Source organism: Protobothrops mucrosquamatus, unplaced genomic scaffold (assembly GCF_001527695.2).
Source record: "Protobothrops mucrosquamatus isolate PMUCROS unplaced genomic scaffold, P.Mucros_1.0 scaffold776, whole genome shotgun sequence".
In the NCBI taxonomy this organism is placed as follows: Eukaryota; Metazoa; Chordata; class Lepidosauria; order Squamata; family Viperidae; genus Protobothrops; species Protobothrops mucrosquamatus.
This window is the reverse complement of record NW_015387044.1, coordinates 269,443-284,792: the sequence shown is the minus strand read 5'-3', so window position 1 is coordinate 284,792 and position 15,350 is coordinate 269,443. Positions and strand designations below refer to the sequence as shown.

Here is a 15,350-nt window from a genome sequence, read left to right as displayed (position 1 = left end):
AAGAGCGGTGTAACATGGGAGCGACGAGTCCCTCCCAACACTACCCGCGCGGCCGCATTTTGAACTAGCTGGAGCCTCCGGGTGCTCTTCAAGGGGAGCCCCATGTAGAGCGCATTGCAGTAGTCCAGGCGGGAAGTGACAAGAGCATGAGTGACCGTGCGTAAGGCGTCCCGGTCCAGAAAAGGCCGCAACTGGTGAATCAGGCGAACCTGATAAAACGCTCCCCTGGTCACGGCCGCCAACTGGTCATCCAGTGTCAGCCGTGAATCCAGGAGAACGCCCAAGTTGTGAACCCGATCCGAGGGGGCCAAAGTTTCGCCCCCTATAGTCAGCGATGGCGTCAGTTGACTATGCCGAGGCGCTGGTAGCCACAGCCACTCGGTCTTGGACGGGTTGAGCCTGAGTCTGTTCCTCCCCATCCAGACCCTCACGGCCTCCAGGCACCGAGCCATCACGTCAAGGGCATCCCTGCAGACACCACAGCAGCGCAATCCAATTTGACTTGATCCCCAGAGCAGGAGTGAGAAAAACAGAATTCAGTTTTTCCTCCTATAAGAAAAGGAAAAACACAAGTGTAATACTTTATGTTTTACCAAATAGGATGAATGTTGCCTCATGTCCATTCTTAAATGTACCATTTTTGACAGAGATGATCAATAAAGCAACTGTTTCACAACTCAGACATAATTGTAGAATACAGATTATTTGAACATATTTGAATTATGCTTTCAAATGGGATATCAGATTGGATGGTGCTAGGCATTGTAATGGATGACCTAACCAAGTAGGGGAATGAAGTTCCTTTGACTGTTTCAACATTACTGACCACAAATCCTTTTGGACTAGTCAGGGATAGAATAGGCTTTGAAAACCTTCTTTTTACACTGATTCTATTTTTCTTGTCAGGCTGTATCTGGAACTAACAACATGCCCTATGATATACAATCAGGACAGCNGAATCCAGGAGAACGCCCAAGTTGCGAACCCGATCCGAGGGGGCCAAAGTTTCGCCCCCTATAGTCAGCGATGGCGTCAGTTGACTATGCCGAGGCGCTGGTAGCCACAGCCACTCGGTCTTGGACGGGTTGAGCCTGAGTCTGTTCCTCCCCATCCAGACCCTCACGGCCTCCAGGCACCGAGCCATCACGTCAAGGGTTCTATACAGATGTGCATAAAAGATTGGCACTACTATTCTCATTAAGAAGATGTAATAATACATTCATGGAATAACATGAGAATTAATTATAGGTCCACTTTTCTAAAGTTTATGAAAGGGTTATAACCTTTCAACAGTTGTACCACCTTTTCTAAAGGTTATTCTTTCAGTAACATAAAGATGAAAAGTCATTGTGATTTACCCCCCTCCCCAAATTTTTTTAAATTGATATAGCAGTTAAATTTTGGCACTTTATTTTTTTATATCTGCCCAACTTGTTTCTGGCATACAAAGATATGATGCTGAATAATAAAACATTTGCAAACTATTATTTTTCTTTTTAATATACTATTGTATCCACAACTGTGCTAATATTCTTTTTTTTTCCATTATTGAATACGTTCTGATTTGTTAGACTATATTTTAGTGTAGATTCTGGATTTCCTACTTGTTTTAGTTAATGGAAAAACCCAGAACTTGTAGCTCTAACCTTGTTATAATTTACCTTGTATATACTATGCTTTAAAATTATGCAAATTCTTATAGTATACATTTATTTTGGTAATATTAATCATTATTGATTAGTGGGGATATTATTCTGTTTTAAAATAATAAGATGTGCTGTTTCATGATATGTGAAAAAGCAACTTTATTTGATATTCTATTTAAAACATAATTATCCTATTCTTGCTGGTGATGAAAAAGAATATTTGATTTGTTGGTGATGGTTAACTTAAAGCAAGTTACTGTAAGTTTAAAAATTTCCCTAACAAAACAAATTTTGTCAAATTGAAGTGCTTGGAGATATAATTCATGAAAAATAGTTTATTGTACAGTTTGTTCCAATTTTTATTGATTTATTTTTTTAAAAAAATAGATAAATGCTAATGATATAGTCTTCAGATGCAATGGTTTATGTCCTTGTGTGATCCAAAGAATTAAAATGATCTCTTAATTAGACTTCAGTAATTATTCCACCCAAGTGCACCAATTAATTAGAGTAGGGTAGTCATTAATCCCCTTCATTAATTATTCTCATTTTAATTTTTTTTCTTTTGAAGTAGCCATTTAAATGCTTAAGAACATTCTCTTAAAACAAAGAAGCTTGTCCAATTTCAGCTATAATTCTGCTTTTTTTAAAAAAAACTCTATTTGTACTTAATACCCTGAAATAAATTGGAGCTTAAATTTCCATTAAAACAATGCTTACCATTCCTGCCCTCCGAGCAATAACAGTGTGAAATTGTCCATCAGACACCTTCTTTGCTGTGGTAAGTTTATATGTGCCACTGCCAAGATTGTATGAAAATCTCAACCTTTCTTCTGTTATCTCAAGAGCCAAGAATTCTGCCCGATCACCAGTCTGGTTGTCATAATTATATAACATAAGAGCATTACTTTTGATAGTTGAAAACTTTATGTAAATATAATTGTTGTTTGGATCCATACTGGGGAATTCCATGTACGATAATTCTTCAAAACCATAGCTATTTACTTCACAATGTTTTCCAAAAACACCTGTAAAAATAACACAATCGGCATCAGTATTGCATTACAGAACTAATTAAATGCCATGGGCTGGTCAAAAACTATCAAAAACTAAAATATTGGGAATGTTCCAGTCATATGTCTTCCTTATTAATATTAAATAATATTAATTAAATAAAAATAAATAATATTTAATATGTAAAAACAATTCATGTAGATCTACCTATTGGGATTTAATAAGCTTGTTTTTTCTTAATTATAATTACAGTATGTGAAACATGTCCAATTAATAACTTGACATAGTTCAAAATATACATATCCAGGGCAATAATTTAAAATGTATTTAACTTGTTACACATATGCCAACATCTATTTTAAAAAATGGCCTGCAGTTCAAGTAAGATTTTTGTTGGTTGAATTACTTAGACTTATATTTAATTTATGTGGTTTCTTTTTTAGGATGTTAGTATTGTTTTATCATATTTAATTTTTTATAACTTTACTTAGTGATTATCAGTGCAAAGCTGCTATTTAAACAAAAATAAAACTGAAATAAAGGTACAAAGCTAATTGTAAAATTAATAGTTTCAAATAAAGATAAATTATTTTTGTGGAGCTCTTGGTCTTTTTGAGTGTAGTAAACCTTTTTTGGAAAAAAAAACCTGAGTAAATTTTGAGTTAATTTTGAGTTATTTGATTTATACTTCAGTTGTTTAGGTTTTTTTTTTAATTTGAGTTACTTTTTATTTGTGCGTGGTAACTAATTTCAGATTTGGATAGTTAAAGAAATTTGAACTAGTTATGTTTCCAGTCCTGGGGAATTATCTTGTGGGAAAGATCTCTTAATATATGGAATCTTAGGTTGCTGGAAATATACCTCCAAACAAGTAAAATTGCTATAATTATTAATCCTTTGATAATATTCCAATTAGATTGTTGTAATAAAGTGTACCTGGGTATGCATGTACACAAACTTTCAAAGCTTTAGTTGGTATTAAATGAAGTGTCTTGCTTACTACTAGACCCAGTAGGAATGATACCTTATAGCATTCTTAAAGATAGCAACTTATAGGATAAGAAAAGAGTCGAAGTAAATATTGGTGTAAGAAAGAATTAGTATAAGAGTAAAACGAAGGGGGCTGAGGAACGCTGAATTTGATGATTTGAACAGAACAGAAAGGATAAGAACTGAAAAGAAAAAGATTAGAGTAGTGACCCACAACCTTTTAGACATCAGGGACCAGTTTCGTGGAGAGAGGTTTTCCGCAGGCCACCAGCAGCGTGCTTTTGTGTGCTATCTGCACTCTGTAGATGGGGTTTGTTTGTGTGGCCCAGATTCTGGCATGCCACAGACTAGTGCCAGTCCATGGACTGCGGGTTGGGACCCCTGGATTAGAGGACTAAGAAGAAGAAAATTGAGTCCCTTCATTATTTATGCTCTGATTAGCAAAGGCGGGATATTTTATAAAGTATTGTCTCTCAAATATTATTTGTGACAATAGGAATGAGCCCAGCTCCTCCCTCACTCTGTAACAATATTGGGATGGAAGGGAAACTGAGCCAGCTGAAACCTAGGAACATACAGTATTTAAATCCAACAATTCTATTTTATATGAACAGTGGTAATTTAACATTGGATTTTAAGTTCATGCAAGACTTGCTTATTATTATATCCAGATGCTGTATCTTCTTTTACATTTTCTATACATAGTAGCCTCACATTCTAAGTTAGTAATTTCTGACTTCGTCTATAATTACTACCATGTTCAGCATTTGTCCTGCAAAACATCTTTCTGGCTTTATGCATACATTTTTTAAAGGGTATTGTCTGGCAATTTCTATAAATGGATGCAACTCTTGTAGTGATTATATAGTTTGATGGTGCTATATCTTAAACCTGTTAGAAGAAATTTGTATAACTGTGAAATTATAAATATTTTTTAAACATAAATCTTGTAGCAGGATTTACAAGATTTACATTTTTAAATCCCAAAGAATGATGAAAAACCAATCCTATGATGCATTTGGAATGATTTAAAGGTCAAGATGGCACATAGCAAAAAGAAGGAATATGAAGTTGACTATTTGACCAGAGACAAACTGTTTGTTTATGTTAATTTGTTTAGGTTACTCCATACTGTGAGAATGCTGAAATGGCAAAGTTACAAGTGGAGATAGTACTGCTGGAGTAAAACTGAATAAGGATTGTGCTGATATAAACCAGATTCGGTTATATTTCCTTTCATGTTCTTATATTATGCCTTTTACTTACTTGGTTTACCATTTCTTCTCTTATCTTGAAAGGACAAAACTTGATGAATCATGCTTTTATGTTTTTCTATAAAATTTGCTGGTTTGTTAAATTTCTTCCTAAAATAAATTCTTTCCTTTTACTATACTGCTTTAGCAATCTACTGATTGCCACATCTACAAAAAAAGATGTAGTTTTGAAAAAGGGAAATCAAAAACTACCATTAGATTGAAACATTCAACAAAATTTGAAAAAGTTAGTTTATTATACATAATAAAGATAACGTATAAAATTTAGTTTACTACAGACAGGACAGGGAAGAAATTTTACTTTTAATATTGGAAACTGAGAGTAATTTAACACAGGTAATTTAATTCAATGCCAGGAATAATCTTAAAGAAGGAGTTAGACAAATTGATGAGGATGATTTTATTTACAGATTTAGAATCATATGCAGCATGAATCTGAATATTGTTTAGTTGTTGGAGTACAACAGAGGAAAATACTGTTATGTATTGATGATTAGCACCTGGCCTTACATTTAGAATAAAGAAATTGCTTGAGTATGCTATGTTAAGGACTAGAATACGAATGGTAGAGTTCTCTAAGTGAATCTGAATAAAGCAGAAACAGAAACATTCTTCCTCACCAAATGGACAGTGACAATAGTATCCTTCCACTCCATTTTGACACGATCCTCTATTGAAACAGGGATTGCACTCACAATAGTTGATGCTGGAGTCACAGATTTTTCCTGAAATATTCAAGAGATCTATTATTATAAACCCATTCTATATCTAATTACATTTGCATTCAAAGCTCTCTCTCTCTCTTTCTCTCTCAATCACAAATCAGATTGGTATCCCAGTGTTAAGACTCAAACAGAAGTTGCCCTGAACTCAATGGCCTAAGTCATCTCTTCACACATGCATAGGAATTTGGCAGGAATGGCATTACACCCAGTAGTTAGTAGGAATGATGATGATGATAATGATGATGATGATGATGATGATAATAATAATAATAACAATAATAATAACAATAATAATGTTGGAAGGGACCTTGGAGGTCATCTAGTCCAATCCCCTGCTCAAGCAGGAAACCCTATACCATTTCAGACAAATGGCTGTCCAATCTCTTCTTAAAGACTTCCAGTGTTAGAGCATTCACAGCTTCTGGAGGCAGATTGTTCCACTGGTTAATTGTTCTAACTGTCAGGAAGTTTCTCCTTAGTTCTAGGTTGCTTCTCTCCTTGGTTAGTTTCTGTTCTGTTCTCGATGAAAAGGCATTGAGACGAGGCAGGAGTAACAACAGTCTTCTCTTTATTCAATCTCCAACAGAACCAAAAACAAAATGGTGCGGATTCCTTTTATATCCCTTTGCAGGGACAGTCAGCCAATCAATGCAATGTATTTCTCCCACCTTGCGCATGTGCAATAGGCTGGAGACAGCCTATCTGGTCCCAGGCATCCACGTGGTCTGCCCGGGCCTCTCTGCAGCTTCCTGCACCTGCTGAGTCACTCAGCAGGCCCAGGATATAACAGTTTCCATCTGTTGCTTCTTGTCCTGCCTTCAGGTGCTTTGGAGAATAGCTTGACTCCCTCTTCTTTGTGGCAACCCATGACATATTGGAACACTGCTATCATGTCCCCCTTCGTCCTTCTCTTCTTTAAACTAGACATACCCAATTTCAGCAACCGTTCCTTGTAAGTTTTAGCCTCCAGTCCTCTAATCATCTTTGTTGCTCTTCTCTGTACTCTTTCTTGAGTCTCAACATCTTTTTTACATTGTGGTGACCAATGTAAATATGGAGAAAGTTAACAGTTAAGACTCGAATGATTTAACTTATTATCTCACAAGAAGTGTTATTGCAAACATTCAGGATTACTTTTGGATAGATTTCAACCAAAGGGCTGAACGTATATTCAAATTCAAAGAGAAACTGAAATTTAAGGGGACATTAATATATTGCAGGTGTCTCTCTGTGTGTGTGTGTGTGTGTGTGTATGCGCACATGCTCGCGCGTGTATGGTGTGTATATTTACCTGAATCTTTTTTGAAGCAGAAAATAAAGCTGCTAGGGTAGGAACCTTTTGAGAATTAAACTAGCACATTAAGAAAGAATTATAAAACCAAGCTGCCCTGCAATAATGTTTCTTTCAAATTTCTATTTTCTATTTTTTAATTATTCTAAAATATAAGTTAAAAAACACAAGCTATACTCTTAACATTTATACTTCCCATTCTTTTACTTTTTCATGCACAATTATTTAAAACTGGGAAATTTGAAAGGACAACATATCATGCCCAGTGTACTATTTTTATGTGAACATAAGATATAGATGTATATACTTCCAAAATGTAGCATAAGTGTTACCCACATATAGATATAAATTTATAATATCTATGTTTTTACATATGAAGAAAATGTAGAAAAATAATTGTGCCAAGAAATAAGTATGATACAGTAGTCAGGTATGGGAATCAGCACCTTCATTAACTATTATGCATGAACATGGTTATTTAACCTCTGGAGCTAATGTCACATAGTTGTGCGGTGCAACTGCTATATACTGCTGGCCAAATAATCTGATTTTCTCAGTCTATGTGCAACACAATCTCATATAATTAGATTAATTAAATGAATCAATCAGTTATGAATAATTACGTACGGCTTCAGGCACAGTAGGCAATGTGCTGGAATTTACATAGAAAATGCAACAGGTGCTTCTTATGCCAATAATGATTTAGACAACATATGCCAATTGCGGCATAGTTTTTAAACAGAAATGCAGCTCTTGCTGTTTCACCTTTGAGATGTTACATGAAATCATGTCTATGAATTAATAGATGTCATACAGTGGCTCAAAATCCTGATTCTTCAACAAAGTTATCAGATGGACAGAGTGGAACTTTGCCAGATTTGAAGTTGTTTTCTGGCACATCTCAGAACTCCAATTTCTAAGAGAAGTCTCCAAGGCCTACAGTTTAATTCTCAAATATGCAAATGATGTTATAAAACTACATCTAAATTTCATTTGGGGACACATTTGATGGAATTGTTCTTAGTATAATATTTTATAACATGTCATCCACATGGAAAGCTAAATATAAGACAAAGGGTTAGACAACACTATCCTTCTCCATGACCTACGCAGTTTCCTTTAAATTGTATATTTGTTTGCTTATTATGAAACACTCAAGAAACAGATTTATTATCTTCTTTTTATCTATGCAAGGGAAAGACTGGTCAGGAAAAAATAAAATTGCTAGTATCAATGTTGTCAGTATTTAATGCTTATTTCTTGAGTGATAATAACATTGGGTGTATGACCCAACTATCTTCAACAGAATCAGTATTTTTAGAATAAATAGTTACAACAAAAAATTAAACCCATGGATACCATATTTCTATTATCAATTAATAGTAATTACACATGCAGAACAATGTCTTACCTGTATAACCAGGTTTGCAAATACAGTTGAAGTTTCCTGGGAAGTTCTGGCAGAGGGCACCATTTCTGCAAGGGCTGGACAGGCATTCATTTACATCTCTCTCACAGGCTATTCCAGTAAAACCACTGGGACAACTGCAAGAGAATCCTCCTACCAGATTATGGCAAGTTCCGCCATTGTGGCAAGGAGATGGGAAGCATTCGTTGACATCAGTTTCGCACAATGCTCCATCATATCCTGGCATGCATCTGCAGGTAAAAGGCTGAAGAGGTTCATTTGCCATGATAATGACTGGGACGCTGTCATAGCTTCTTAATTTAGGACTCACAGCCAGTTTCCTCAAGCAGCTGCCTCCATTTTGACAAGGGTTTTGTAAGCAAGAATCATGATCCACAGATTGTATTTGCACACCACTCTGGCGAAAGATAATTTCCTTGATACTTTCAAAGAAAGTAGTCACACTACCAGGATTCACATACTGGTAGTTGTTCCGCTTCACCGCTACCATCAAAAAAGTTTGATTGTTGTCCTCAAATATCCCATAGAGTTGTACTGTAGTTCCTAGTCCAGTTAACTGGGAGTTGGCAACTCTCAGAAAATGAAGATAATGATTAGTCAAAAATTCTTTCAAGGATGGCACACTAAGACGAAGAATAATGCTGTTATCAAGTGTGGCATTATTGAATCCTGAAAAGAAAACCCTAATGACATTGGTAACTGAGTTGTGCAAGCCATCATTGCTTAAAACTGTCAGATCAAATGTTCCATCTGTTGATCTTGCCAGGGAATTCAAGTCACAAGTACTTGGTGGAATATTGAAGAGGCTTGTAACTCCTGATGTAAGGGAACATTGAAAGGTGTCTGAAATATCAGGATCCTGAGGTTTTACATTGCCTAATGTTCCTCCAGGAAATAGATTTCCATAATAGTGAACAAAGATCTCTACTGTTCTAGGTTGTGATGGGTTATCATTTTTGTCAATTACCTTTATATTCACTGTTCCTGTGGAAGACATCTGAGGAATGCCTGAGTCCCTTGTAATTACTGACAAATAGAAGTCACTGATTTGTTCTCTATCAATTTCTCTGGTTGTGGTTAAAACTCCAGCAGAACTGAGACTAAAATAATTGGTAGCTGTACCACTGCTAAGCAAATAATAAGAAAAGGGACCTTGATTTGGAGGAAGATCGGGGTCAGACGACTGGAGTGTCATCGCAAATGTCCCTGCCCGATTGTTTTCCATTATTTCTCCTTCAGTGGTTGAAAGAATGGGGCCATTGTCATTGATATCTTCCAAAGTTACTAATAAAGAAGCACTGCCTGTTGCTGATGGACTTCCTGAATCGATTGCTAATATAGAGAGATTGTAAACTGGCAAAACTTCTCGATCAAGCTCTGCAATCACTGTAACTTGCCCTGTCTGTGGGTTAATCGAAAAGGCACCATTGTTGTTTCCATTACCAATAAAATAGGAGAACCTGTTCCAGCTAGGGAGAGAATCAGAGTCAAAGGCACTTACAAATGTGACATGGGTCCCAACAGGAACACCTTCACTGATTCGGACATTGTAGGACTCCAAGTTGAAGACAGGGGGATCATTGGCATCTAATATTGTGATATTCACAATCACTTCATCTATATCGGCACCACGGATGCTCCCAGCATTTTTTGCAAGCACTTTCAAAGATATTCGTTCTTCCTTTTCTCTATCAAGAGGACCTGTGACATAAATCTGCCCACTACTGTCATCAATCTGAAAACCTTTCTTTCTACTACTACCAAATATTAAATAGTGGACATCTCCATCAATACCTGAATCACGATCACTTGCAAAAATTTCTCCTACAACAGTTCCTTTAGAAGCAGCTTCAGAAATCTCAAAATAGTAAAGCTTAGATACAAATCGTGGAACATATTCATTTGTTCCTCTTAAATGTACGTTGACATTAGCAAAGCTGCATTTGTCCTCATCAGGAACATTAAAGGCTTTTATAGTTAAATGATAGTTCTGCTTGGTCTCGTAATCTAGGAAGCCTTGAGTTGTTATAATTCCAGCATTAGGATCGATAACAAACAAGTCACTGTCTGAAGACTGAACTGCATAGGCAATTACAGCATTATGCCCAGAATCAATATCAGTTGCATTGAGATGAATAACAGTTGTTCCACTAGGAGCATTTTCTAAAACACTGGGAAAATACTCTTCTGGGGTAAAAGTTGGAGAATTATCATTCACATCAATAACATTCACAATGATATTACAGTACCCAGTTCTTGCAATCCACCCTCCATCTATGGCACTTACAGTAATATCATGCTTTTGGCATAACTCATAATCAAGGGACTTGGCAAGATATAATGCGCCAGTAGATGAATCAATTGCAAAGCATCCAGCCTCATTTCCAGAAGAAATATTGTATTGGATTACTCCATTCATAGCAGCATCTTTGTCCCCTGCTGACATGGTCCTGAGAATTGCTCCAACAACATGACTTTCAGGAACAGTAATACTTAAATGTCTTTCAGAAAATTCTGGTGTATGGTAATTTTCCTCTGTTACTACTACTTGTACAGGTACTTCTGATGAGAGAGGTGGATTACCTTTGTCCTTAGCTTTTATTTTTATTATAAAGCTTTTATTCATCTCATTTATCAAGGAGGATGCTACTGAAATCCATCCGGTCTTACTATCTAAAATAAATTTATCTGTAAGGTTGTTATTTGAAATACTGTATTCAATTTCTGCATTCAGACCAAAGTCTTCAGAATCAACTGCAGTTACTTTAATTAGTTTGGTCCCAATGGCCACATTTTTAACAACAGGTGTAAAATATTGATTGAAGACAAACCTGGGTGCATTGTCATTGCTATCCACAATGTTTATTGTGACTGTAGTCTCACTCACCAGTGCGGGGCTGCCTCGATCTGAGGAGATAACTATAAAGCTGTGTCTGTTAAGATTGACATGGTTAGAAGCACTGGAGTTTTGGAACTTTAAAGGCTGCTTACTGAAAATCTCCCCTGTGGATGCATTAATTCTGAAAAACTCTGACTGCGATTTTATGAAATAGAAGACTTGTCCATTAGCTCCCTCATCTGGATCTGTGGCAGATATTTGGGTCACTCGGGATCCAACTTCATTACTTTCAGGATAATCCAAGTAGTAAGATGGTTTTGTAAATCGTGGAGAATTGTCATTGATGTCTGTCACAAATATGGTCACATCTGTGCTAACAGTCCATCCAGAGTCATGTGCTGAAACTCGAATCCTGTAGCGATCTGTATCTTCTCTGTTTAGAACCCTGCTAATTGTTATATCTCCTGTGTTAGGATTTATAACAAATGGTATATTTGTATTCCTTATTGAATATCTGCTGACTGAATTTATTCCAATATCTTCATCTGATGTTGTGACTCGTGTAACAGTGTAACCCAAGGGTGCATTTTCAGGCACGAGAGCACTAAATATCTGAGAAAATTTGGGTGCATTGTCATTTTCATCTAAGACACTGATAAGTACTTGGACAACTGCACTTTGTGTAGGGGTACCTCTATCTGAAGCTTTTACAGTTAGAGTATATTGGGCTACTCGTTCCCTATCTAAAGGTCTGACACTTCTAATTTCACCAGTTGTAGGATGAATAGTGAAGCTGTTCTCTATATTACCATTAATTATTTCATAATTCAATTGTCCATTTGGCCCACTATCCTTGTCCGCTGCGGTTACAGTAATTATTTTAAAAGGTGAAAGGTTTTCCAATACTTCAACAAAGAATGGATCTTGTTCAAATAATGGTGCATTATCATTTATATCTATCACTGTTATTTCCAGTTTTAAATAAGAAGAGAATGGTGGGAACCCCATATCTCTTGCCTCAATCCAGACAATGTATTTCTGTACAGCTTCATAATCTAAAGGCTGGCTGATTGACAACTGTCCTGTTAACTGATCGATCTGAAAAGTACCTCCAAGGTTGCCACTAGCGATATAGTAGGACAAAGAATCGCCTCTTGATGACACCCCAGAGACAGAAGTGATGAAAGTGCCAACTGCCTGGTTTTCAGGAAACATGAATTTGTGCTGTTTAGTATGCACTTGAGGGAAATCAGCTCTGTTTACAAATCTTACAGTCACAGTTGTGGAATCAGTCTTTGGAAGCAAGCCACAATCATTGACATTCACAGTAAAGGTAATTTCGGATGTCCCAGAAAGTCTGTCAGCTACCATAATTGCTCCTCTTGCTGGATCAATGTGGAATTTTTCAGAATTCTTTCCCGAAAGGGAATAGTGAAGCTTAGCATTAGGGCCAGCATCAGCATCTGTCACTGTCACTGCAAATACAAAAGTACCTACAAAGAACAATTAAAAAGTTTGTATCAGTTCTATAACAAAGAATTTCAGTAATTTATTCAGTATAGAAATGTTATGCTTTAAATAACATTGAATCATTTCTTATCCCCAACAACAAACTTGAATGAACTTGAGTGAAAAAAAGTTATAGGTAGGAGTTGGTGAATGTTTTTGTTAAAAAAAAAACAAAACCCAACATTCAGCTCAGCAAACACAATGGCACTGAATTCTGAGTAATCTTTTATGTTCAGCTGCCAGTTATAAGCAGATGCAGATATTTTGTGGTATTTCAAAAACTTTTGTACTGGCTTAGCTGTCTCTTAAGTTATTTTATTTCAACCACAGATTGCTTTATGAAGAATATAACTTTTTCCCTCTTAAAAACAAACTGTAGCAAATTGAAATGCCTTTGACAACATTACTTTTAACCATTTTTTTGGTCAGGATTTTTCAGCACATTAAATATGAAAATTAAACTTATTCACTAAAGTGTATTTTATAAATCAGAATGATGAAACAGTCTTAGAGAGGAAATGAATCTAATTTTTCACTGCAAAATTTTGCCCCAATAAATATATATTGTAGCACATGATGATGATGATGATGATGATGATGATGATGATGATGATGATGATGATGATGATGATGATGATGATAATAATAATAATAATAATAATAATAATAATAATAATAATAATAATAATAATAATGTTGGAAGGGACCTTGGAGGTCATCGAGTTCAACCCCCTGCTCAGGCAGGAACCCTACACCATTTCGGACAAATGGCTGTCCAGTCTCTTCTTAAAAACTTCCAGTGTTGGAGCTGTTCATATGAAATAAGAAGTAATTATCACTACACGGAGCAAGAGCTATTTAAAATTTAGTGTGCATAAAGCAGATATGTCATCTTAATTATATGTAAAAAGAGTGATAATAAATATTAATAACAAAAACTGAAAAAGTATAAGAAGAAAAGAAAATATTCCAACACTGGAAGTTTTTAAGAAGAGACTGGACAGCCATTTGTCCTAAATGGTGTAGGGTTTCCTGCCTGAGCAGGGGGTTGGACCCGATGACTTCCAAGGTCCCTTCCAACTTTATTATTATTATTATTACAATTCTACTTTAGTTCTCATCACTGATTTCAAAATTAAGGAATCTCTAGGAGACAACTTCATTGTCTTGGACCATGTAACTTACAACATATGATAAATTTTAAAAAGTATTTTTAGTAATCTAAATTGTTTACAGTCTCTTCTTGAATTTAGTAAACTAAGAAATTAAGTTTGCAGTGAACTTAGGACATTGTCCATAATATTAAGAGGCATTCCTTTATGTGTTCATAGATATCGACATAAATTTTCATACTTTTTAAAATGTTAAATTATTGTATGTAAAATACTCAGGGACTGGCTTAATCACATTAACCTTTTTCCTTTTTATTTTTTAGGATTAGATGTTTTAGTATCATGCTATATTATTCTCTTACCTGTACTTGTTGGTGAAGGTATATGAGTGACGTAAGGATGATGCTGAAATTTAGGGGGATTGTCATTCACATCTGCAATTGTGACAAGAACACTTGTTGAACTGGAAAGAGCAGTTGGAATGCCACCATCCTTGGCTACAATGATCAAAGTGTAATTCTCTTTATCTTCTCTGTCCAACAGAGCACTTGTAATGATCTGTCCAGTGGAAGGGTTGATTGTGAATTGTGAATTTCCACCACTGAGACTATAGCTGTATAAATTCAAGAAGGAAACATTTTTCATACTTACTGGATTGTGAAATATATGGCTTTATCATTCATATTTGAATAAATTGTATGATCTGCTAATCTTCTCCATTGCCTATATAATAGAGACATTTGTACCAGACTTATCTCACTATTATTGCATAAATCCCAAGGGAATACAGAAAAATTCTACACCTCCCTCCCTGCTGCTTTCACATACTAATCTTATGACAATATGCAGCGTTGCCAGATTCTATACATCAATGTTTAAAATCTGTTGGACGATAATCTGGGCCATAAACTAGACTTAATGAGCATCCAGTTTCCCATACTGGAGTGCTCTATAATTTTATAGATATAGTTTTCCACATACTGACCTTTACGTTCTCCTACACTTACGTAATTCTCCTTCTAGAGTCTTTTAGATTCTTGTTTGTTATATATACTTTCTGTTTTAATTCATATATTAGTTTATATATTCTAACTTTCCATATTTTTTTAGATTCTGGTGTATCTCCTATGCTTTTTAACTGATTGTAACCCACTCTTATATTCTTCTATGACATAGTAAAGATTTGATTTAATTCTTTAAATTAATTAATACATTATAATGCTATACAATCCACAGGTAGTCCTCAGCTTATGACCACAATGGAGCCCATTGCTAAGTGAGAAATTGTTAAGTGAGTTTTGTCCATTTTATGACCTTTCTTGCCCCATTTGTTAAGTGAATCACTGCAGTTGTTAAATTAGTAACACAGTTGTTAAGTGGTTCTTGTTTCCCAATTGACTTTGCTTGTCAGAAGGTTGCAAAAACGGATCACATGACTCCAGGACTCATAAATGTGAGTCAGTTGCCAAACCTCTGAATTTTGATCATTTGACCATGGGGATGCTGCAATGGTCATAAGTG

The 15,350-nt window shown here is 35.6% G+C and overlaps 1 protein-coding gene across 1 annotated transcript in view; it reads right to left on the bottom strand.

Moving 5' to 3' along the window:
* The window catches only part of FAT4 (FAT atypical cadherin 4), a 133,759-nt gene that overhangs the window by 22,716 nt on the left and 95,693 nt on the right, over positions 1–15,350 (bottom strand). The window contains exons 8-11 of the mRNA XM_029284629.1: positions 14,192–14,442; positions 8,352–12,701; positions 5,545–5,649; positions 2,367–2,674 (exon numbers count right to left, since the gene is read on the bottom strand). Of these exons, the coding sequence (XP_029140462.1) occupies positions 2,367–2,674; positions 5,545–5,649; positions 8,352–12,701; positions 14,192–14,442 (5,014 nt within the window). The remainder of the gene's footprint in view (positions 1–2,366; positions 2,675–5,544; positions 5,650–8,351; positions 12,702–14,191; positions 14,443–15,350) is intronic.